Raw genomic sequence first — 24,370 nt, forward strand, 5'->3', positions numbered from 1 at the left:
AAAGTTCTAAATGGAAAAAAATACCCTGTCAACCTAGAATCCTATACAAAGAGAAAATATATTTTAAAAACTCAAAGGTGAAACAAAGACTTGTTCAGATAAACAAAGCTGAAAGAATTCGTCACCAGCAGACCTGGTGATATAAAGGACGTCCCTCAGGGAGAAGAAAAGTGATGCTAGGTGGAAATACAGATTCCACAAAGGAATGAAGAACACTGGTACTGGGCTTCCCTGGTGGCGCAGTGGCTAAGAATCTGCCTGCCAATGCAGGGGACACAGCTTCGAGTCCTGGTACTGGAAGATCCCACACGCCGCGGAGCAACTAAGCCCATGCTCCACAACTTATGAGCCTGCACTCTAGAGCCGCAAGCCACAACTACTGAGCCTGCATGCCTAGAGCCCATGCTCTGCAACAAGAGAAGCCACCGCAATGAGAAGCCCACACACCACAATGAAGAGTAGCCCCCGCTCTCTTCATCACCTCAACTAGAGAAAGCCTGCACGCAGCAACAAAGAACCAACAGTCAAAAAAAAAAAAAAAAAAAAGAACACTGGTACTGGTCACTGAGAAGACAAGAAGATCGTCGAGCTTTAAAGCATTCCATGCAACAGGAAGAGTGGTAACAGACATTTGACTGAATTTGCTCTCTGCATTCACAGCCCAGTGTAAGAAAGGAGCATCCCACAATTAAATTGCAGGTTTCTGATCCTACATAATTCTTCCTGCCTGCCTTAATACAGCAAGCATTAAGGGGATGAAAAAGAGCTCAATATTATTTGATTATTATTTTCATTAAAAGGGTATTAATTTTTAAAACTTTTTTTCTCATTTCAAAGTGATACAATCATTAAAGAATGGATTTGAAAATCTGATACAAAATTAAAACAAGGAAATAAAAGCCACCTTTAAATTAGAAAAGAGGGAGGGAGGGAGGAAGGGAGGGAAGTTCTACAGAGTTTGCTATTTTATTTGAAGGGCATTTCAATTTACTTTTTAGAGGTAAGTTGTGTGGTGATTACTGTGGAGACAAACTCAAGAAACTGTAAAAATGAGCAGAAGAAGGAGGAGACGTAGAAACGATTGGACAGGGGTGATAGGAGTAAATAATATCGGTTACAAAAAAGGGCACCTGTTCAGGGTTACTGCTACCATGGACTGACCCTACAAGCCACAAGGTGATGAACCAGCAGGGTACTTACTACATAAGTGGTTATTACGGTACGGAAAAGTTTTCTGGCATCTGATACCTACTTTGCTTCAATCTCTTACCCTGAGAGAAGGTAACTTTTAGATGCAATCTCACTAGTAGTAGTAGTTGATAATACCTCTCAAATCTTGGTTCATAATCAGAAGCACAGAAAAGACAAAGGATGAGTCCTGGTGGTAAAAATTAAATGGACGGCTCTCTGCATTAGACCACCCCAGAGTAGAAAGAATACAGATAACAGACTTTCCAAACTTTTTCCAGAATAGCAGAGGAAATAGCCTGTTTTCCCCTGGAAACACTGTCTACTGGAATGGAATTTACAGGAAGGCAGCTGGCTAGTTTGTAAAAGGCATCTAGTCCTGGCCATTTCTTCAATGTTTCCATGTGCTCATAAACACAAGTGTGCAATACGACTGCTTTTCGACCTCAGTCTGATATTTCTGAAATCCCTCAATTTTGAATCTAAAAACCAGAATCAGTGGGGGTAAGGCTAGTAAAAATACCTAAGTTGGAGTACTCTGGAGTTTGTTTAATGTTACTGGGCAGTTATTTATTGACATGATGTATCTGGGATGGGGAAACAAAAACAAAAATCCTACCTCACAGGGCTTATATCAACAAAGCAACCAAGGATGAATGAAAAGGAAAAGAGCTGGAGCAACATTAATGAACACTGGACAACATAGAGTTTTCCCCAAAATGCTAGATAGCAAAGTTTTAAATGCATATGAAAATACGTATCAGAGCAGTAATATCCCAAAACTCTCTAAGGGGTGAAGATGCTTAATTAGAAGAGCGACAAAAGAGTGTGTGTGCAGAGAGGAAACCATTGACTAAGGAATTAGGATATATGGACACATGAAAACAGAAGTTCCTATTCAGGGCTGTCCCAGGCTTGAGGATACCTCATGGGGACAGACAGGTCCTGCAAGGAGGGAGAGTTTGCTGCAGGGTAAGCAGAAGAATAGGATTCTTCATCTGTTTTATATGTTAGTGTTACCAGAAAGATTGTCCAAAATGATTAAAATCATTTAAACCAACACGTGAATGAGGATAAACTACATTGCACCTTAAGTTCAAATTTGATTATCTTTTCCAAAAAACTGAAAAATAAACAGGACAGTGTTCTAAAATGACAGTGTTCTCAAGCAAAAGCTTGAGAAACAAACATAAGGAGCCAGAAACAAAACAGATTTTAAATGCATTTTCAATTTGCCTCTTTAGCCCAGCATTATTAATATCTTTTGTCAGTTACCATCCACATGATTTATTCTACTATCAGCGTTTTCAGTTGTGTTATTATAAAATTCATTTTGCTTTACAGATTCATTAAAGAGGACTGGAGAAATAATTAGTGTGTTAAAGTGTCCTGTGTACATTCATAAAATTATGGCAGCAAAAACTAATGGTTAATATATTTAGTATTAGTTTAATAAAAATTTAGAACTAACACAGAAAGTGTAAATGGCTATCATGCCACTCAGCTAAATTACAAGATAAACTATAAGAGGCAAAGTAGCCCAAAAAAAAGGAGGAGAAGAAAAGAACAGAAAAATGTTAGGTCCCAGTACTAAATGTCTTGAAGGAGATTAAAGCACAGGTATTCACTCATTCAACAAATATTTATTGAGCACCCCCTACGTTTCAGGTGTCATATGAAAAGATACAGACAGATGTGAAGAGACATTTAGAATGTTACGACATCATATCAAATAATAAGGAAGACTCAAAACTTTTTAACTATATAGATGACTGGAGATAAATATCCATGGCAAATTTTTAGAAGTACTCAAAATGTGATGAGTTTATGAGACATTTGGAAGGGGTAAAAGCAACACAACAAAAATGGCTTCTTGTATTGTGGGTGGGACGGGCAGAGGAGGGAGAAAAGAATTTCTCTATATACCTGTTTATTTGACATACCTTGAAGGGAGTTTGCCCAAATCTGAGATTAAATTGAAATCATTTTCTTAAGTAGAGTTATTAAGAAGCTAGAAGCAAGCCAGAAAGCTATAATACAGACTCAATCTTTTAAAGCTAAAAGGAACATCTAACCCAGAACTTTAATTCTGTCCACAACTAAGGTCTGAAGAGTAACTTTCCCAAGGCCACATGGTGATAACTTTATTAATTTTAGTTGCAGGTTAAAATGTATAAAATATTACATATTCTCTATACAAAATTAAATATTCCATATTAGATGAAATTTAAAAAGAAACACAGACTAGAGCCATTCAACACTTTGGTGTATATTAAATCCAGGTTTTCTGAGAGAGAGAAAGAGAAAAAAGAGAGAGACAGAGAGAGATGGGGGCGAGGTGGGGGGAGTGATGAAAAGAATAGAAAACATATCCACACAAGAATGGCATTATACTAATCATACTGTTTTGTAAATCCTTAATACAATATCTTTCTATATCAGTAAGTATACATAACAAAACTTTAAAAAATTATTGACTGGAGGCAGCAACCAAGTGTTCCATTTGTAGTTTTTTAATACTGATACCTTTTAAATAGCAAACATTAAAATACTGTGCAAATGAGCATACCCATAATGGTCGTAATAATAGTGTAATAATTTATTGGGTTGGCCCAAAAGTTCATTCAGGTTTTTCCATAACATCTTACGGAAAACTCGAATGAACTTTTTGGCCAACCCAATAAAAGATGCGAACACTGCCATAGGTGTAATAATGTGACCACTTATTTTCAAATACACACACTCAATTTTCATATAAAATGAAAGGTATGGAAAAGATCTCTAAAGTCCCTCTGACCTCCAAAATCTTATGATTCTGTACCTATTTCATACATCTTTCTATAGTTTTTCATAAGACTTCCCATAATAACTATTTTTAATAAATTTCAAGCTTATGCCTACTTCAGTCAAGAACAGCTTCATACACAAACAGCACTGTGGAAGGTTTTTTATTTATACATGCTTATTTAATGCATACAAAAATCCTGCAATGTAGAAACCTGAAAATTAAGTAATTGTTCAATATCCCTTAGCTGGTAAGTAGAGGGTATGAAATTAAGACTCCTGGTCACATGATCCCAAAGAGTCTGCTCATTTCATTACATCAAGTTGTCTTCTTTAAGATATTCACTGAGGCATTTATTAAGCATCTATTATAACAACAGCAGGATTACTGTATTAGGTAAACATTCATTTAGAAGGATTGAGGAAATGCACACTGGGACTGATAAAGCAAAGTTCTCATATCAGTGTAAATATTATAACTACACGGGAGAACAAATCAGTAAATAGGTTAATAGAAAACAAACCTAATTTAAAAAATGAGGGCAGAAAAACAAATAGTTCTGAGTTTAGAACAATGGGAATTGACTAACTGATGAATACAAAATTCTCTACTTTTTTGCTTTTTAATCAATTTGTAGTTTGGCTTGGCTTTGTGGCTCATTTACTTGAGAGGTGATTTATAATAATTTAATATGTTTGAATATTAACAGTAAGAATTATTTCCTATCACTATAGAATGACTTAAGTTTTTCACAAAGCATGAAGAGAAAAGATACAGATTTTACAAACAGATTTTAGCTCACTTGGAAGAAAGGTTCTAAATTAATAATAGGAAATATTTACTACTACCATTATATAATTCATTGAAGGGGCAAAGAGGTTATTTCCTTAACTACTTTGAAAAGGAGGAAGACAATAAATTACTTTTAAACACAAAATATTAATATCTCACTTCCTTTGTTTTAAGTGTGATAAACATTCACTCAGCTGAACATTCACTCAAAACATTCATTTCAGACCTTCTCTGTTCAAGTGTCATGGGAATACAAATAAGGCTACTGGCTAAGATGTGGTCCCTAACCACATAGAAAGAGATGGTACTGAAGGTGTGGCTTTCTATTTAAATAAATCAATTTAGTTCCTCTTGGGAAATATCTGTGTATATAAATATGTTTTTAAAATTATGAAACAAATAATACTACTATTGGTCTCATTGGAGGTTCACAAATGATTTTCCACATGGTTTATTATTTCTGGATAAGCTGGTTGAGTGATACATACTTAAACCTTGAAAAAAATCAAAGCCAGTTATTCAATGTTCCTAAAAAGAATAAGATGACATTTCTTTGAATTTGGCACTCATAGTTTTGAGTCTACTTTTATTTCTGTTTCAGCCCCAACCTGATGCATCAGGAGCCTAGGGTCAGGATTAATCAAATCTTTAAAGGTACTTGTAGCTTGAGATGATGAAAGCTAAGACATAAAACAATGCCCATCTGATGCTCTGGTGTGCATCCAAATTACCCAAGGTGGATGTTTAACCCTCTCCTAGAGATTTGAATTCCAGATTTAGGTGGCACTCAAGGACCTGTGTTTTTAGACAGAACACATTTTGAGAGACACTGATCTCCAGAATTACCATCATTGAAGAATTAGTTCCTATTTTCCCTCCTACCTCTGTCATTTTCAGAAGTGCCAGAACTACTATTATTTGTTTTGATACCTCTGAAGTGAAAACTATATGCTGATCTCCACAGTACATATTCTTAAATGATACACACCCATGATTCTGCTCACCTTCCACTGGCTAGATAGATGAATGGATAGATACAAAGGTAGACAGATACAGATAACAGATCCATCCACCTATTTATTTAATATACATTAAAGGAATGTATTCTGCCTGCAAATCAGAAAGTAATTCAAGTGTTTTAACATTTTCCACATCTGAGACACACTCTGAAATTCTGTTCTAAAAAGTCAAAAGAAAGCTACCATTGAAAGAAATTCCCAGAAACATTTCCTAGGAGATTTGAGTTATTAACAACAGTAGTTGGCTTACCTGCCATCTCGCTGAGCGGCACCACCTTCCGTCACTGTCTTGACAAATATTCCCAGCTTTTCAAGTCCAGCATCTGCTCCAACACCCATTCCAATAATACTTATACCAAGTCCATCCTCATCTATGAAAAAGGAAAAAAAAAAAATGAAACAACCTAAGTTTTACACTCGTCCACAATTAGCTGCTGAGATCTATTTGCTGCTTTTAATTTTGTTCTTTGTGAACTATATTGACATGCTTCCTCTGACAGAATTTTTATTCTATGCTGGGGAGCAAGGATGTCAAATTAGACCCCTCAAAAGGCTCATTAGTTTAGTCTCATTTTACTATTGCCAGTGGCTCTTCCATTGTGATCCCTCAAAAAGGTAATAATTTGGTTACTGAGCAATCAATCTGCCTGACTAAATAATATTTTTAAGCACAGACCATACATCCTCAAACATATATATATATATTATTTAAATAAATGTGATCATAATATATCTGGAATTTCCCCTTTATTTATACAGTCTTCTTTTCTTTTTTACTTGGTCCATATTCCCATTCATGTTAATAAGATGGTATGCGTTTCTCAGTACTTTCCTCTGTCCTCCTATACAAGCATATAAACGTATCATCAGATATGATATATACATTATATGCATATAATTAAATATACATATTATATATGGCTTAATTTTCCTTCTTATTTTCTTCACACAAACAAGATCATATTATACCTATTTCTCTCTGCAGCTTACTTTTCTAATCCAATGATACCGCATGGATATCAACTTACATAGCCTTAAATCACTTATAATGCATATTTCATGGTGAGAAGCTGTCGTAACTTATCCAACCATTTCTCTACTAACAGGCATTCACTTTTGTTTCCATTTTACTGGCCCTTTGAACAATACTGACAAACATGTTTTTTAATTCAGTTACAAATCCATATTTCCAATTCTCCTCTCTGTGAACACATATTTTAACATTAATGAAATAAAAGATACACTATGTGCATTCCACATTTTTTGGTTAACATTCAAAGTTATTTTCTGATAGTCTCAAAGTCTTTATAGTAATGGTGTATTAGCTGCATAAAAAATAGATGGTATTAGCTAGTCAGCAGTGGTGGAGTGTTAAAGGAAAACGGGCTCATGTGCTCAATAGAATACTTGATGCTTTTAAAAGCCTTTTTAGCAATAACCTTTAATTTGTTAAGTATTCTCAACTAGTAATTTTTTTTTTTTTTTTTTGTGGTATGCAGGCCTCTCACTGTTGTGGCCTCTCCTGTTGCAGAGCACAGGCTCCAGACGCGCAGGCTCAGCTGCCATGGCTCATGGGCCCAGCCGCTCCGCGGCATGTGGGATCTTCCCAGACCAGGGCACGAACCTGTGTCCCCTGCATCGGCAGGCAGACTCTCAACCACTGCGCCACCAGGGAAGCCCTCAACTAGTAATTTTTTGAATAAGGTTCATCTCATTGATTATTAGTTACTGCCAGCTTCTGCTTTAAGTATTTCTAAGTACAACTCATAATCCTACATCTTTATTCTACATATGTTTAAAAGTATGTCATTTGGCAAAAGTGATGTGTTTGCTCAGCTGTGTGCTAAAGAAAGCTATGTAGAGTGCTCTCCCTGGAGGAAATGTTTGATGTGATCCCCAGCTGAAGGCACGTCCTCATTGATTCTAGGCACAGGTATCTAGTGTGAAAACTGCTGACTAAATGAGTGATCACTGGAGACTTTCCTTCCTTCCTTACATTTAGAATATTTGCACACGTCATTTCCCATATTTATTACATTCTAATCGTTTCCCCAGTATAGATATTCATGTTCATCAAGAGGCATTCTCCTGCTAAAAACTTTCCTACATTCATTACAGTTTTCGAGTTTCTCCCCAGAATGAGTTTTCTTACGCACATGAAGGTTAGATCTGTGCGAAGGCTCTTCCTCATTGGTCACATGTATAAAGTTTCTTCTCTCCCACATGAATTCTCTTATGTATATGAAGGTTAGCTGTATTGCTGAATTATTGCACATATTCATCATATTCATAGGGTTTCTCTAGAGTGTGAATTTGTTCATGTTGATAAAGGGATGAATGACGACCAAAAGCCTTCCCAGTGTTTACATTCAAAGAAGTTTTTTTTTCTTCCTCCAGTGTGTTTGCTCTTGTGTAGTTTAAGAGATGATCTCTGTAGACTTTTCCACATTGAAAAATGTCATAGGGTTTCTCTCCTGTATGAAATCTCTGGTGTGTATTAAGTGTTACCTGAATTCTTCTTCATATTCATTGTATTTATAGGACTTTTTCTTCATTATGAATTATCACGTGTCAAGCCAATGTTGAGTTCCCATACTCAGTATATCGAAAGGGCTCCCCTCAAATGTTGATTCTCTATACTATCATGACATTAAATATAATAGTTACTTCCTGCAAATAACCTGCATGAAAATTATATCTGAGTTTTTAAATCCATTTTCCCTGCCTGGACTCAGGCTTTAGTAAAATTATCTTCTTTCCTTCCATAGCTCCTCTTGATGCTCTAACTGGAAAATTACTCAGATTTGCAAAGCTGAAAACCCAACTGTGGGCAAAACTATAATATCAGCTTGAGCCATCCTCAATCCCATTGCCAACCACATGAAAGACATGGTGATTACCGAAGGAAAATTAAAGAAAGAGTACAATCAACCCACAGAGACCAGGTGACTAATCTCATCTCTGCACAGCTTCTTTGAGATGTCAAGCATGGGTGAAGTCCAAGCCACAACTTCAAGGCCCTGATTCTTGTGGTTGCACCATCAAGAACCCAGCAGCCATCCTGTCTTCCTCTGTATATACTCTCCTAGGAACAGGCAGAGCACTAAGCATGCAAAGCAGCCAGGACAAGATGGAAACAACTATAAGGCTGTGTTAGGAAGATGTTATCACCACCCTCTGGAGGTCAGGAAAAAAAATCTCATGTTAGTTCAGCATTCCCCTCATTGCTAGTGAGATTTGAGCTTGTATACATATGAACTTGGGCCATTAGATTTCCTCTGAAGTAAAGGGCCAATTTTTCTAATGAGTTTTGCCTGACTCTTTTTTCCTCAACATTTCCGAAGACTCTTAGAATATTATAGCTATTAACTCCATGTCATCTATGATAAATATTTCCCCCTTCAAATGTATCACTTATCTCTTGGCTTTGTTTGACAATATTGCCTTTAAGAGTTTAAAATTTTGGATGAGTAAATTGGTCCATCTTTTCTTTTATAATTTCTGATTTTCCATTTTTGTTAAGCCCCTCCTCCCACAAGCCCAGATGATAAATGTAGACATAAATTTTCATCAAATATCTTTGTCATTTTTAATATTTTATTATTTAATTCACGTAGAGTTATTTTTATATATGATATAATGAAAATGATGTTTTCCAACTTAATACTCTTTCAGATAGATGCTTTATGCCAGAACAATTTGTAAAGCACCCTGTCACTTCTAAATTAGAGTATCTTATGTGTCATGTTATTAAATTCTCATGCACACTAACATCTTTCCCTGGACCTTGTATTTTGTTCCACTGATCAACTGCTATATATATACAATTTGTTCTGATTATAGAGGCTTCACGTTACATTCAGATAGTTGGGAAGTTAAATCCTTTCACATTATTTTCCATACTTCCCTTATGTCTGTATTTTTCCATATAAAATTTAGTATTGTATTATGCAATCCCCTCTAACAATGAAACTCTGATGGCAGTTCTACTTGAACCGCATTAAATTTATTTATTCATTTATAGGTATAGAAGACAGAATAGGAGAGACTTTCCTATACTGAGTCTTCTCATCCAAGAATACAGAATATCTATTTGCTCAGATCTTGTATCTTTAATAGCTATAATACAACTTTTACAGCTTTAATAGCTACAAAATGACAATGATATATCACCTCACACTTGTTACAATGACTATCATCAAAAAGATAAGAGATAACAAGTGTTGGGAAGGATGGGGAGGAAAGAGAACTCGTGCACTCTTGGTGGGAATGTAAATTGCTGGAGACACTATGTAAGACAGTATGGAGATTCCTCAAAAAATTAAAAATAACTACTTCATTTAGTTCTCTTCTATTTTTTCTAGTTTAACTTTTACTATGAAATGTAGCATACAAACAAAAGAGTTTATAAAAACATTTACCTACAAAACATTGCGTAAAACAAAAATAAAGCAAACATTCATGTACTAACAAAGACAGAAAACATTACAAATACTCCAAAAGCCCACTAATGTAAGCTTCCCTGAAATCATAACTCTTCCTTTGGTAACCATTATCCTAAACATGGTGCTACCATTCCTCCCTTTTCTTAATACTACTTTTTAAAGCTACTTATTTGTGTATTTCTAAGGAATATGCTGTTTAATTTTTCCTGGCTTTTAAATTTAAATAAATGGAATTGTACTGAATGGCTTCTTCTGTGATTTGCTTCCCACCCCGCCTCAATTTCATGTTTGTAAGAATCATAACACACTGCTACATGGAACTGTGGCTCCTTCATTTTTACTGCTGAGTAATATTTTATGGAATAGATAATGCTACAATTTATATACCTTTTCCTATCATTGATGATTACTCAGATTGCTCTCATTTTTGCTATTGTAAGCAATACAATGGCCCACAGCCAAATCCAGCTGTCTTTGTATGGGCCATAAGCTAAGGATGGTTTTTACATTTTTAAATGGATGAAAAGTGTAAGCTTCACTCTTACATTCTCTTTAACCTCAAATGAAAGTGTCTTTTATAGGAACAATTATTGGCCAGTGTTGTTTAGTGTAATAATTGGTATTCTTTATATATTTTTCATCAAGCAATTTTATGCTTAGTACTTACATAGTTTTCAACTCTCTTTCCCAAACATTTGCTGTGTTGAACAAGCTGTTCTTTGTTTCTTTTCCTCCTTGCTAATTGAGAATTATGAAGGAGATATGTTCTTTAAGTCCTTACATATAAGCACATTTCTTTCTTTCATCAGGATAGGTAAATATTCTGGGATGGATAAAGGATCCTTGGATCATTATCCTTTTTCTTCTCAGTGGTGTGTGAAATCATACATACCTCCCCACTCCCAGTGTTACATATAAGAAGTCTGAGGCTAGTCTAATAACTACCTTTTTGCAAGTACCTTTGCTTCTTTGTTTGCTTTGATTTTGACCTGGTATTTTGTAAGATTTTCACTTTATGTTTGAAGATTAGAATTTTCTCAGGCTGTGCCTGAGTATGGGGATTTTTTTTAAAGTCCTTTCACTTGCAACAAATTGGCTAGGACCTTTAAATTATGAGGTTCAGATATATTTTGAGCTCAGAAAAATTTCTTCTATTTTGTCTAATATGTCTCTTGTCCTGTACTGTCTTTTCCCCTTCTATTACAACTTATATATTGGGTCTCCTTCATGATTTTTCTTGGATTTTTTGCTCTGTTTGAAAATTTAAAAATTACTTTGGGACATTTCTTATGTTTGACCTTCTAGATAACCAATTTGAGTCTTAACAATAACCTTTTCAATTCCTCTACTGAAATTTTTAATCTTAAAATAAATATTTTTGTTGTTGTTAATTTGCTTAATTAAGAATGTCTTTTTATATATATATTTATTTACTTTATTTATTTACTTTCGGCTGTGTTGGGTCTTCGCTGCTGCACGCGGGCTCTTCTCTAGTTGCGGCGAGCAGGGGCCAGTCTTCGTTGTGGTGTGTGGGCTTCTCATGGCGGTGGCTTCTCTTGTTGCGGAGCATGGGCTCTAGGCGCGTGGGCTTCAGTAGTTGTGGCTGGCGGGCTCTAGAGAGCAGGCTCAGTAGTTGTGGCGCACGGTCTTAGCTGCTCCGCGGCATGTGGGATCTTCCCGGACCAGGGATCGAACCTGTGTCCCCTGCGTTGATAGGCGGATTTGCAACCACTGCACCACCAAGAAAGCCCTAAGAATGTCTTTTTAAAGCCACACTTGAACATCTTTATTTGGTTTCTTTGGGTTTTTTTGTTATTCAAGTTGTCATCTGTTTGTTCTGCTTTTTTCCAAAGTTCTCTGAGATGTGCTATTTTTCTGTTCACTAGGTCCTAATTCAGTTCCCAGGTGATGATTTATGATGGTAAACACAGCAGGCTCTGGTCCCGTAGGTCCCAGTTACTGTAGCAGGCAGTCTGTGATTCCAGGGAAAAATCAGGAGCAAACCCCTCTGCTCCTGTCCTCCCTGCTTTCCTTTAGCTTTCTCCCCTCAGAGATGAAGAGGATTCTACTGCCTTCATTCCAAAAATCCACCATTTTCTAAAGGCCCAGCACTCCCCCTATCTACTACATGCAGAATCTAACCATGACCACTCTCCCTCCACCAAAAATCCCCAAAGCAACCACCTGCTCCAAGCTCTCACTTACGGCAGCTCTCTCTGGACTCCTCACCTGCACCAGCGCTTTGCAGGAGTACCAAGAAAACATCAGACCTCACTCACACCTCCCTACTCCTAGTCGCCAACCCAGCCAACTAAAGTAGATGGGTTTCAGTGGAGTGTGTAAGGGAGGAGTCTTTCAATCCACCATCTATACAGAATTCATATAAACTATTTTTGAAATTTAATAAATAAAACCCTCCATGAGAAATAAAGCTTTATCTAATCCTTGGGGGGGGGGAGAAAGGCTATACTTAGGGAAAATAAAGTCATTTCTACATTATTAACATAGCAATATAATATTATTAACATTGTAGAGCTCATATACCTTTCTCTAGTTCCACTGGGAAAAGTTCCAGCTTTTCTACACGCTTTTCAAGTTCATACTCGGCTGAAGCAGCCACAGGGTCAACTTCATCATTTCTCCTGTCATAGTCTTCATTGGAGTATGTGCTGAAGACCTGTAGTAAGATATCAACAAAAAGATGAAAATCTAAAAAAGACAGTTTTCTTGATAAAAAAAAAAATCTGCTACATATCCAAAACTACGTAAGTTAAAAATTTTGTACGAAGAATTTCTTCTAAACAACTGTTTTGTCATAAAATCAACTGAGATGTTAAGAAAAGGAAAACTGAATCAGAATAAAAATAACTTACTAATTTAAAAAATGTACCACTTTTAATAATTTGAGAGACAGCATTAGCCACAGAATACATTATATGGTTAGCAACATTTATCACTTTTTATAGTATCAGAGTATACCATATTAGCTGCAGTAAAATTAAGGTAAAGCATCTTCAGGCTTTATTTACCGAAGCAAATACCCGCACTGAACCCATTTCATGCTATGACCTATACAAGCCCTGATGTTGCAGTGTGCTGGTTTTATTAGAATTATATTTCAAACACAGAATCATTGAAACTGACTTCTATTCTGTACTGGGCTGTGTTAAGCTCTCATTTGTCATCTCTCATTTTACTTCCATGTAGATATAAATTAAATCCTCATTGAACCTTTTAATGAAATGACTATCAAAATATTGCTCAAGAGCTGCAGAACAAACAGGATATTGGTAGCTCTTTCTTTCTGACCTAAATCATTCAAAAGACTACTAAATGTGGTCTTCAGATGTAGCTGTACATCTTCTTTCTGCTGAAATATTTGTTTTATTTGAAAAGTAACTGGAAATAGGTATACAACCCCTCACTTAATACACTGAAGAATATTTTTTAAAAAGAAATGTATAATTCATCAAGCCTAATTAATTTGCATGATAAAAACTGACATTTTCAATTAAATTCAACAATTATGAAGTATCTAGACTGTGCCTGACAAAACTTTGTCATGTCCTCCCAAATCTAGGAGTGAGTAGTTTTTAAAAATATATACTTTAAAAAGTGATAATAAAAACATCAATAGAAAGCAGGACAGAAGGTCAGAGATGAAAGAAATTAAGTCTATTGCCTATAAAGCTGGCCCTGCTAGTCCAGATGTGCTTTACATTCATATTATTGGAAAACTGGCAACTCTTACATGCTGTATATGGTAACCTATAAACCAGAAATATATACTGCGTACAAAGAAACAGATGTAGTGTGGTTCCTAATTCTACATACTTCTCAAAATCGTATCATTTATAGGTTTTGTACCAGAATGCATAACTGTTTTTCTTCCTGACTTTCAACATGTTTTCATAGCCTTGTACCATTCACTTGGTCTCTACCACATTTCTACAACACAATAAACATTTCTACATCAAAATGAACACTTCTAAACTATGGGGTTTGTACCTTTTAAATTAATCTTTTCATAAAATATGCTTCCTATGCCCCTTCCATAAAACCTTCCAATATTTTTCTTAAATTGTCATGTTTATGACTTTCTCTTAGACAGCCTGTTTGATCTTTCACTTCCCTTATATGTTTTGGTAATCACTTATTTATTCATTCATCAAAAATTTACAAAGAATCAACTCTATGCCAGACATCGTGCTAGACACTGAAGAAGGTACAGTTTCAAGTAGCTCACAGCTCAGTAGGGACATAGAAATCAAAATAAACTAAAATATATGTGATAACTGATGTAACAAAGGAATATACCAAGTAATTTTTTTATTGTCATGAATTTCATGGAGGGGAAAATATTTGAGTTGAACCTTAAATAAACAAAGATTCACATATTCAAATGTAGAAGGGGTAGAATGTATATTTCAAATATAAGACACTAGAAAAAATCTATATCTGTATCTTTTGGAAAACATCGACAGTTGAGTGGACCACAGTGCAGCATGCCTAAGGGAGCAAACTTTAACAACATACAAAGAAAGTTACTTGGATCTGGAACGTACATGTCCTGGAAACTATCGGCAGAGATGACCGGAAATTATTCCATTGATGTTTGCCACTTGTCTACTTCTGCTAATAGGTTCAAGTATATGATTGCTAAACAAGGATTCAAACGATATTTATACAGGAACATAACTCAATTTTGCTACCAACTTAATGTATGAATTAAAAAATGTGTGTATACATACACATGTGTATATGTGTATATGTGTTTGTGTGTATACACACACATCTGCTATCAAATGTCCTTCCCCAATCAGTCTGGTTTATAAAGTCCATTTGAGGATAACCAGAAATTAAATAAAACAAACAGAAAACTAACTATATGACTACATATTGGAAAACAGTACTTTAAATAATGTTTGAGGCATGTAGCAATCAGATGACCATATCACCATTTAATTCTGTAGAGAAGAAATAATGTAATATACTTTTCATCTTCAGCTTGTTCATAGTCTGGTAAATTATGTGGGCACATAGGTAAAACCTATAAATACATGAAACAGAAAAGCCAGAATTCATTATTTGCAAATTAAGCTTTTGTTTACCTGGAGAATCCAAGAGGTTAAACAGAAAAACTGTTAGAATGAACAAGAGTTCAGTGAAAACAGAATTTCAAAACTACCAAAAAAGCCCATAATAGCTTTAGAAAATATAACAGAAAAGATCAGAAATTATAAAATACTCAAGAATTGCTGATTATAAATGTGCAAGGATATCCTTTATCTATAAAACTTAACTGAAAAATTCAAAAAGCCTTGAAGAAGTGTAATGCCATACTATGTTATTGGATTAAAATCCTTAATATTGTAAAAACCTCTATGATCCTAAATTACTGTAAATGTCTCTTTGCCCCAATTTAATTTATGAATTCAGGGCAATCAAAATTAAAATCCCACTAACATTTTTCATGGAAACTAACAAGCTGCTAGCAAACAAGGAATAAGGATGGAAATAGACCCTATCAGATACCAAAACATACAATAAAACTTAGTTTATTAAGGCAGTGCAGTTTGCCCCAAGACAGATCTATTTTTGTACTCTATTCTGTTTCACTCCTCTACTTTTCTATTCAAATTAGCTTGGGTGGTCTATTCAATAAATAGTAGGGAAAGAATGAGATATCCATATGAAAAAAGATTCCTATTTCATATGATTAACAAAAAGTAAAACTTAACATTGGTTAAGAACAAAAATTATAAACTATTAAACTGCTAAAAGAAAATATGGGAGAATGTTTAACAGGCTAGAGAGGACATTCCCAAAAAGCCGAAGACCCTAGAAATCCTAAAGAAAATGAGTAAACTATTTGATTAAAAATTAATGCTAAAAACTTCTAGGTAACAAAATATACCATAATGAAATTACAAAACAAGTCAAATATTAGGAGAATATATTGCCAAATATCAAATTGAAATATGAATATTCATAATATAAAAAGGGTTTTATCAACTTAACTACATCTGTAAGTAGGGGAAAGGAAACTGAGAATTCAACAAAGACATATCAATAAATGATGTAAAGATGCTCAACTTCATTAAAAATTAAGCAAATTCAAGAAGTAAATACTATATATTCACCCACAGGATGATTTTTTTTTTAAAAAAAGACTGCACATCCAGTGTTTGTGAGGATATAGGAAAAAGAATACACTTGGAAAAGCAGGAAAAAGGTCGCAGTTTGAGAATAGCTATCAAGATTTTAAATGTAAATGCCTTTGATCCAATAACGCTATACCTAAGTATTTATAGAGATACTTGCAGGTGTGCACAGATACCTGTGCAAGGAAGTTCATTACAGAACTATTTATAATAGCCTAAGATGGAAAATTACCTAAATGTCCAATGATAGAGAAAATGTCTTACTAAATTATAATATATACAAATATGTAATTTCATGCAATGATTTAAAAGATCTCTGCTGACATGAAAGTCTCTGAAATACATATATTATTTAACCAAAAAAGCACATGGCAGATATACCTATATCTACTGATATATCCTTTTGTATCTATTTATATATTTCTATATATACATATATAGGTATAAATATGTTCTCAATTGGTATGATCCTAACTTTAAATTAAATACCTCCTAAATTCTCTAGCTATGTAGCTCTTGCCAAATTGTAAAACCACTCTAAGCCTCAGTTTCACTATTCACAAAATGGCTATTATAATAATAATACCTACCGCATAAAGTTGCTGTAAGAATGAAATGAGATAGTCCAAATAATTACGCTGGGTTCAATGTCAGGGGAGGGAAAGCTGTTCCAGGGTAATATGAGAGATAACAATATTGCCCCAGATACCTACACTCACCTCATATTCTCATTTATAAATAAGTTTTGAATATTTAATCCACTATGATGCTTAATGCCCTTGGAACAAAAATCTGCAAGACTAATTTAGTATTATAATGTAGACTGGCCTGCCAAAATCCCTACCTGTGTCCAGAGCACTACAGTATCATTACACAATGGCTCATCATCTGCCGCCAGGCTTTGTTTTGCCTTCATCAGGTAGAACCTCAGAGATGAAAGGAAAATTGACCTAGGTAAAGACTTCCCCTTTCATCAATATGGTCATGACTCTTTCAGTATTCTTATAATAGTTCTATCATTTTTATTTATATTACCATAACTGCTCTACAAATATATATGAATAGTTAATTACACAAATAATAATCAGAGCTCCATCATGATACCACTGCAATGCAAAAAACTAAAGGCCAACAGCATCCTGGGTCCTAATATTCAACGCCATTCAAGATATAAACATATATATTTAGTTCAGTCACCTTCACATTGTTCCTGCTTTATTTCACTGAGAAAAGCAAACAAAAGGATGTTTACATTTAAGACTTCTTGTTTCAGAGCCAACGAGTGATACTCTATTCCTTGATCAAAGGAAACAAAACAAGACCATATCCCTTGCTTTGCAGCAGAGGCAGGCTTTTAGGGATAACAAGTTTACGAATACAGTTAGCAATGACATTTCTGACCCAGCAACCCAAGGCTATGGAAAACAAATAAAGTTAAAATTAGCTTATAAGATTTCAACTAGAATCATTCTTTTTCACATTTCTGGTAGTTTGAGCTCCAACACTTTTTCAAAACAACAGCAACATTTTTTTCAACAATAAGGAAAAAAAAACCTTATTTCCTTTACTTCCTTATAACACATTTTCTTTAGTCAATGCAGGTCAAAATGAATTCAGGATCAGTCCATATCTTAAAGTTTTAAAAACAAATCTGGCGATAAACCATCCTCAGAAAGGAGGATCCTGACAGCCTTAAAACTTCAGTTTCCTTTTTGTCCCTCACTGATTTATGATATAAGAATTATAGTTTCTTGACTGCCTACTGTGTGCCAGGGAGTATGTTAGCTTCTTGTACTAAATTGACATAAGCCAAACTGAAGTGCACAATTATCAGGCATTTGGGGGTAAGCGTTGGCAATCTCCAAAGATTCTAAATAAGTGAGAGCTTTCTGCTGCATATAAACACATTGATGAGCAGGAGGATGGAAGAAAAAGACCCACAGCTCTTGCAAGCTCAGTGAAGTCTCAGATTTCTGTCCTTTAGTTATTCTGACAAGTAACCTGCATGGAGGTATACTTAAAGCAACTGTGACAATATTCTACAGTAGGATGTGTCTAATTTTCTAACTGGATCCCTCAATGGAATCCTACATTTCAGAAAACAGGACCAAATGAGAACTAGAGTTAGGTGTTACTCTAAAAGCTTAGCTTGCTTGACTCAAAGTCCATTTACATAAAATATTTCTAAAACCAATCCACATATGTTCAACATTATGCATTTCACCAATTATTTGTAACATCCCCAACATTAATAAACCTTACTATTTAAAGTATGCATCGCTGGAATGTAGACTTCTAATTAGGGACTTTCAACTACTAATCCTAGAGTGAAGATTCATGATTGTTATACCTAGAATGCTAACTAAAGGCTCCTAAAACAAAGTTATTACCATAAATATGGTGATATGTGTGCTGAAATAACTGGAAGTAAATTACAGACAATATAAAACATTACACAAGTAATCTTTAACTCGTGTACCAACTGATCCAGTAAGTAAGGCAGAAAAGAGGAAAGATTTGAAGCTCAGAGAACAATATACATGGTATATATGAAGATAACTACTAAAGACAAAGTCTATAAGGACAAAAGGTATATTTCACTAATTGTAAGCCTAGTATTTTCATGAATAACTAAAGAACAGGAAGTGAAAAAATAAATATACATAATGGGAGGTAGACAGCAAGGCTAGTCAAAAGGAAACACAGGATTGAGGGGAAGATGGCGGAGGAGTAAGACGCGGAGATCACCTTCCTCCCCACAGATACACGAGAAATACATCTACACGAGGAACAACTCCTGCAGAACACCTACTGAACGCTGGCAGAAGACCTCACACACCCCAAAAGGCAAGAAACTCCCCACGTACCTGGGTAGGGCAAAAGAAAAATGAATAAACAGAGACGAAAGGACACGGATGGGACCTGCACCAGTGGGAAGGAGCTGTGAAGGAGGAAGGTTTTCCACACACTAGGAAGCCCCTTTGCGGGCGGAGACTGCGGGTGGCTGAGGGGGAAAGCTTCGGGGCCGCGGAGGAGAGCACAGCAACAGCAGTGCGGAGGGCAAAGCGGGGAGATTCCCGCACAGAGGATCGTTGCTGACCGGCACTCACCAGACTGAGAGGCTTGTCCGCTCACCCACCGGGGCGGGCGGGGCTGGGAGCTGAGGCTTGGGCTTTGGTCGGAGCGCAGGGAGAGGACTGGCGGCGTGAGCACAGCCTGAAGGGGTTAGTGCGCCACGGCTAGCCGGGAAGGAGTCCAGGAAAAAGTCTGGACCTGCCGAAGAGGCAAGAGACTTTTTCTTTCCTCTTTGTTTCCTGGTGCGCGAGGAGAGGGGATTAAGAGCGCTGCTTAAAGGAGCTCCAGAGACAGGCGCGAGCCGCGGCTAAAAGCGCGGACCCCAGAGACGGGTATGAGACGCTAAGGCTGCTGCTGCCGCCACCAAGAAGCCTGTGTGCGAGCACAGGTCACTCTCCACACCTCCCTTCCGGGGAGCCTGTGCAGCCCGCCACTGCCTGGGTCCCGGGCTCCAGGGACAACTTCCCCGGGAGAACGAACAGCGCGCCTCAGGCTGGTGCAACGTCACGCCGGCCTCTGCCGACGCAGGCCCGCCCCGCACGCCGTGCCCCTCCTCTGCCGACGCAGGCCCGCCCCGCACTCCGTGCCCCTCCCTCCCCCACCCCCCCGACCTGAGTGAGCCAGAGCCCCCGAAGCAGCTGCTCCTTTAACCCCGTCCTGTCTGAGTGAAGAACAGGCACCCTCAGGCGACCTACACGCTGAGGCGAGGCCAGATCCAAAGCTGAGCCCCTGGGAGCTGTGTGAACAAAGAGAAAGGGAAATCTCTCCCAGCAGCCTCAGGTGTAGCGGATTAAAGCTCCACAATCAATTTGATATACCCTGCATCTGTGCAATACATGAATAGACAAGGAATCATCCCAAATTGAGGAGGTGGCTTTGAGAGCAAGATTTATGATTTTTTCCCCTTTTCCTCTTTTTGTGAGTGTGTATGTGTACGCTTCCGTGTGAGATTTTGTCTCTATAGCTTTGCTTCCACCATTTGTCCTACGGTTCTACCCGTCCGTTTTTAAAAATATTTTTTCTTAATAATTATTTATTATTTTAAAAACTTTATTATATTTTATTTTACTTTATCTTCTTTTTTTCCTTCCTTCCCTCCTTCCTTCCTTCATTCCTCCCTCCCTCCTTTCTTGCTTTCTACTTCTACTAATTCTTTCCTTCTAATTTTTCTCCCTTTTATTCTGAGCTGTGTGCAGGAAAGGCTCTTGGTGCTGCAGCCAGGAGTCAGTGCTGTGCCTCTGAGGTGGGAGAGCCAACTTCAGGACACTGGTCCACAAGAAACCTCCCAGCGCCACATAATATCAAACGGCGAAAATCTCCCAGAGATCTCCATCTCAACACCAGCACCCAGCTTCACTCAACGACCAGCAAGCTACAGTGCTGGACACCCTATGCCAAACAACTAGCAAGACAGGAACACAACCCCACCCATTAGCAGAGAGGCTGCCTAAAATCATAATAAGTCCACAGACAACCCCAAAACACACCACCAGACGTGGACCTGCCCACCAGAAAGACAAGATCCAGCCTCATCCACCAGAACACAGGCACTAGTACCCTCCACCAGGAAGCCTTCACAACCCACTGAACCAACCTTAGCCACTGGGGTCAGACACCAAGAACAGCGGGAACGACGAACCTACAGCCTGCAAAGAGGAGACCCCAAACACAGTAAGATAAGCAAAATGAGAAGACAGAAAAACACACAGCAGATGAAGGAGCAAGATAAAAACCCACCAGACCTAACAAATGAGGAGGAAATAGGCAGTCTACCTGAAAAAGAATTCAGAATGATAGTAAAGATGATCCAAAATCTTGGAAATAGAATAGAGAAAATGCAAGAAACATTTAACAAGGACCTAGAAGAACTAAAGATAAAACAAACAACGATGAACAACACAATAAATGAAATTAAAAATACTCTAGAAGGGATCAATAGCAGAGTAACTGAGGCAGAAGAACGGATAAGTGACCTGGAAGATAAGATAGTGGAAATAACTACTGCAGAGCAGAATAAAGGAAAAAGAATGAAAGGAACTGAGGACAGTCTCAGAGACCTCTGGGACGACATTAAATGCACCAACATTCGAATTGTAGGAGTTCCAGAAGAAGAAGAGAAAAAGAAAGGGACTGAGAAAATATTTGAAGAGATTATAGTTGAAAACTTCCCTAATATGGGAAAGGAAATAGTTAATCAAGTCCAGGAAGCACAGAGAGTCCCATACAGGATAAACGCAAGGAGAAATACACGAAGATACATATTAATCCAACTGTCAAAAATTAAATACAAAGAAAAGATACTAAAAGCAGCAAGGGAAAAACAAGAAATAACACACAAGGGAATCCCCATAAGGTTAACAGCTGATCTTTCAGCAGAAACTCTGCAAGCCAGAAGGGACTGGCAGGACATATTTAAAGTGATGAAGGAGAAAAACCTGCAACCAAGATTACTCTACCCAGCAAGGATCTCATTCAGATTTGATGGAGAAATTAAAACCTTTACAGACAAGCAAATGCTGAGAGAGTTCAGCACCACCAAACCAGCTTTACAACAAATGCTAAAGGAACTCCTCTAGGCAAGAAACACAAGAGAAGGAAAAGACCTACAATAATGAACCCAAAACAATTAAGAAAATGGGAATAGGAACATACATATCAATAATTACCTTAAATGTAAATGGACTAAATGCTCCCACCAAAAGACACAGATTGGCTGAATGGATACAGAAACAAGACCCATATATATGCTGTCTACAAGAGACCCACTTCAGACCTAGAGACACATACAGTTGAAAGTGAGGGGGTGGAAAAGGATATTCCATGCAAATGGAAACCAAAAGAAAGCTGGGGTAGCAATTCTCATATCAGACAAAATAGACTTTAAAATAAAGACTATTAGAAGAGACAAAGAAGGACACTACATAATGATCAAGGGATCGATCCAAGAAGAAGATATAACAATTGTAAATATTTATGCACCCAACATAGGAGCACCTCAATACATAAGGCAAATACTAACAGCCATAAAAGGGGAAATCGACAGTAACACATTCATAGTACGGGACTTCAACACCGACTTTCACCAAGGGACAGATCATCCAAAATGAAAATAAATAAGGAAACACAAGCTTTAAATGATACATTAAACAAGATGGACTTAATTGATATTTATAGGACATTCCATCCAAAAACAACAGAATACACATTTTTCTCAAGTGCTCATGGAACATTCTCCAGGATAGATCATATCTTGGGTCACAAATCAAGCCTTGGTAAATTTAAGAAAATTGAAATCGTATCAAGTATCTTTTCCGACCACAACGCTATGAGACTAGATATCAATAACAGGAAAAGATCTGTAAAAAATACAAACACATGGAGGCTAAAAAATACACGACTTAATAACGAAGTGATCACTGAAGAAATCAAAGAGGAAATCAAAAAATACCTAGAAACAAATGACAATGGAGACACGATGACCCAAAACCTATGCGATGCAGCAAAAGCAGTTCTAAGAGGGAAGTTTATAGCAATACAATCCTACCTTAAGAAACAGGAAACATCTCGAATAAACAACCTAACATTGCACCTAAAGCAATTAGAGAAAGAAGAACAGAAAAACCCCAACGTTAGCAGAAGGAAAGAAATCCTAAAGATCAGATCAGAAATAAATGAAAAAGAAATGAAGGAAACGATAGCAAAGATCAATAAAACTAAAAGCTGGGTCTTTGAGAAGATAAACAAAATTGATAAACCATTAGCCAGACTCATCCAGAAACAAAGGGAGAAGACTCAAATCAATAGAATTAGAAATGAAAAAGGAGAAGTAACAACTGACACTGCAGAAATACAAAAGATCATGAGAGATTACTACAAGCAACTCTATGCCAATAAAATGGACAACCTGGAAGAAATGGACAAATTGTTAGAAATGCACAACCTGCCAAGACTGAATCAGGGAAAACTAGAAAATATGAACAGATTAATCTTAAGCACTGAAATTGAAACTGTGATTAAAAATCTTCCAAGAAACAAAAGCCCAGGACCAGATGGCTTCACAGGCAAATTCTATCAAACATTTAGAGAAGAGCTAATACCTATCCTTCTCCAACTCTTCCAAAATACAGCAGAGGGAGGAACACTCGCAAACTCATTTTACGAGGCCACCATCACCTTGATACTAACACCAGACAAGGATGTCACAAAGAAAGAAAACTACAGGTCAATATCACTGATGAACATAGATGCAAAAATCCTCAACAAAATACTAGCAAACAGAATCCAACAGAACATTAAAAGGATCATACACCATGATCAAGTGGGGTTTATTCCAGGAATGCAAGGATTCTTCAATATATGCAAATCAATCAACGTGATACACCATATTAACAAATTGAAGGAGAAAAACCATATGATCATCTCAATAGATGCAGAGAAAGCTTTCGACAAAATTCAACACACATTTATCATAAAAACCCTGCAGAAAGTAGGCATAGAGGGAACTTTCCTCAGCATAATAAAGGCCATATATGACAAACCCACAGCCAACATCATCCTCAATGGTGAAAAACTGAAAGCATTTCCACTAAGATCAGGAACAAGACAAGGCTGCCCACTCTCACCACTTTTATTCAACATAGTTTTGGAAGTTTTAGCCACAGCAATCAGAAAAGAAAAGGAAATAAAAGGAATCCAAATCAAAAAAGAAGAAAAAAAGGTGTCACTGTTTGCAGATGACATGATACTATACATAGGGAATCCTAAAGATGCTACCAGAAAACTACTAGAGTTAATCAATGAATTTGGTAAAGTAGCAGGATACAAAATTAATGCACAGAAATCTCTGGCATTCCTATACACTAAGGCTGAAAAATCTGAAAGTGAAATAAAGAAAACATTCCC

At 36.7% G+C, this 24,370-nt stretch overlaps 1 protein-coding gene across 8 annotated transcripts in view; it reads right to left on the reverse strand.

Moving 5' to 3' along the window:
- PPP1R9A (protein phosphatase 1 regulatory subunit 9A) overlaps nucleotides 1–24,370 on the reverse strand; it is a 320,981-nt gene that overhangs the window by 133,119 nt on the left and 163,492 nt on the right. For all 8 annotated transcript variants that reach the window (XM_079932586.1, XM_079932584.1, XM_079932583.1 and 5 more), the window contains exons 3-4: nucleotides 12,774–12,906; nucleotides 6,035–6,155 (exon numbers count right to left, since the gene is read on the reverse strand). In XM_079932586.1, coding sequence (XP_079788712.1) covers nucleotides 6,035–6,155; nucleotides 12,774–12,906 — 254 coding nt within the window. The remainder of the gene's footprint in view (nucleotides 1–6,034; nucleotides 6,156–12,773; nucleotides 12,907–24,370) is intronic.

Source organism: Stenella coeruleoalba, assembly GCF_951394435.1.
Source record: "Stenella coeruleoalba genome assembly, chromosome: 9".
Classification (NCBI taxonomy): domain Eukaryota; kingdom Metazoa; phylum Chordata; class Mammalia; order Artiodactyla; family Delphinidae; genus Stenella; species Stenella coeruleoalba.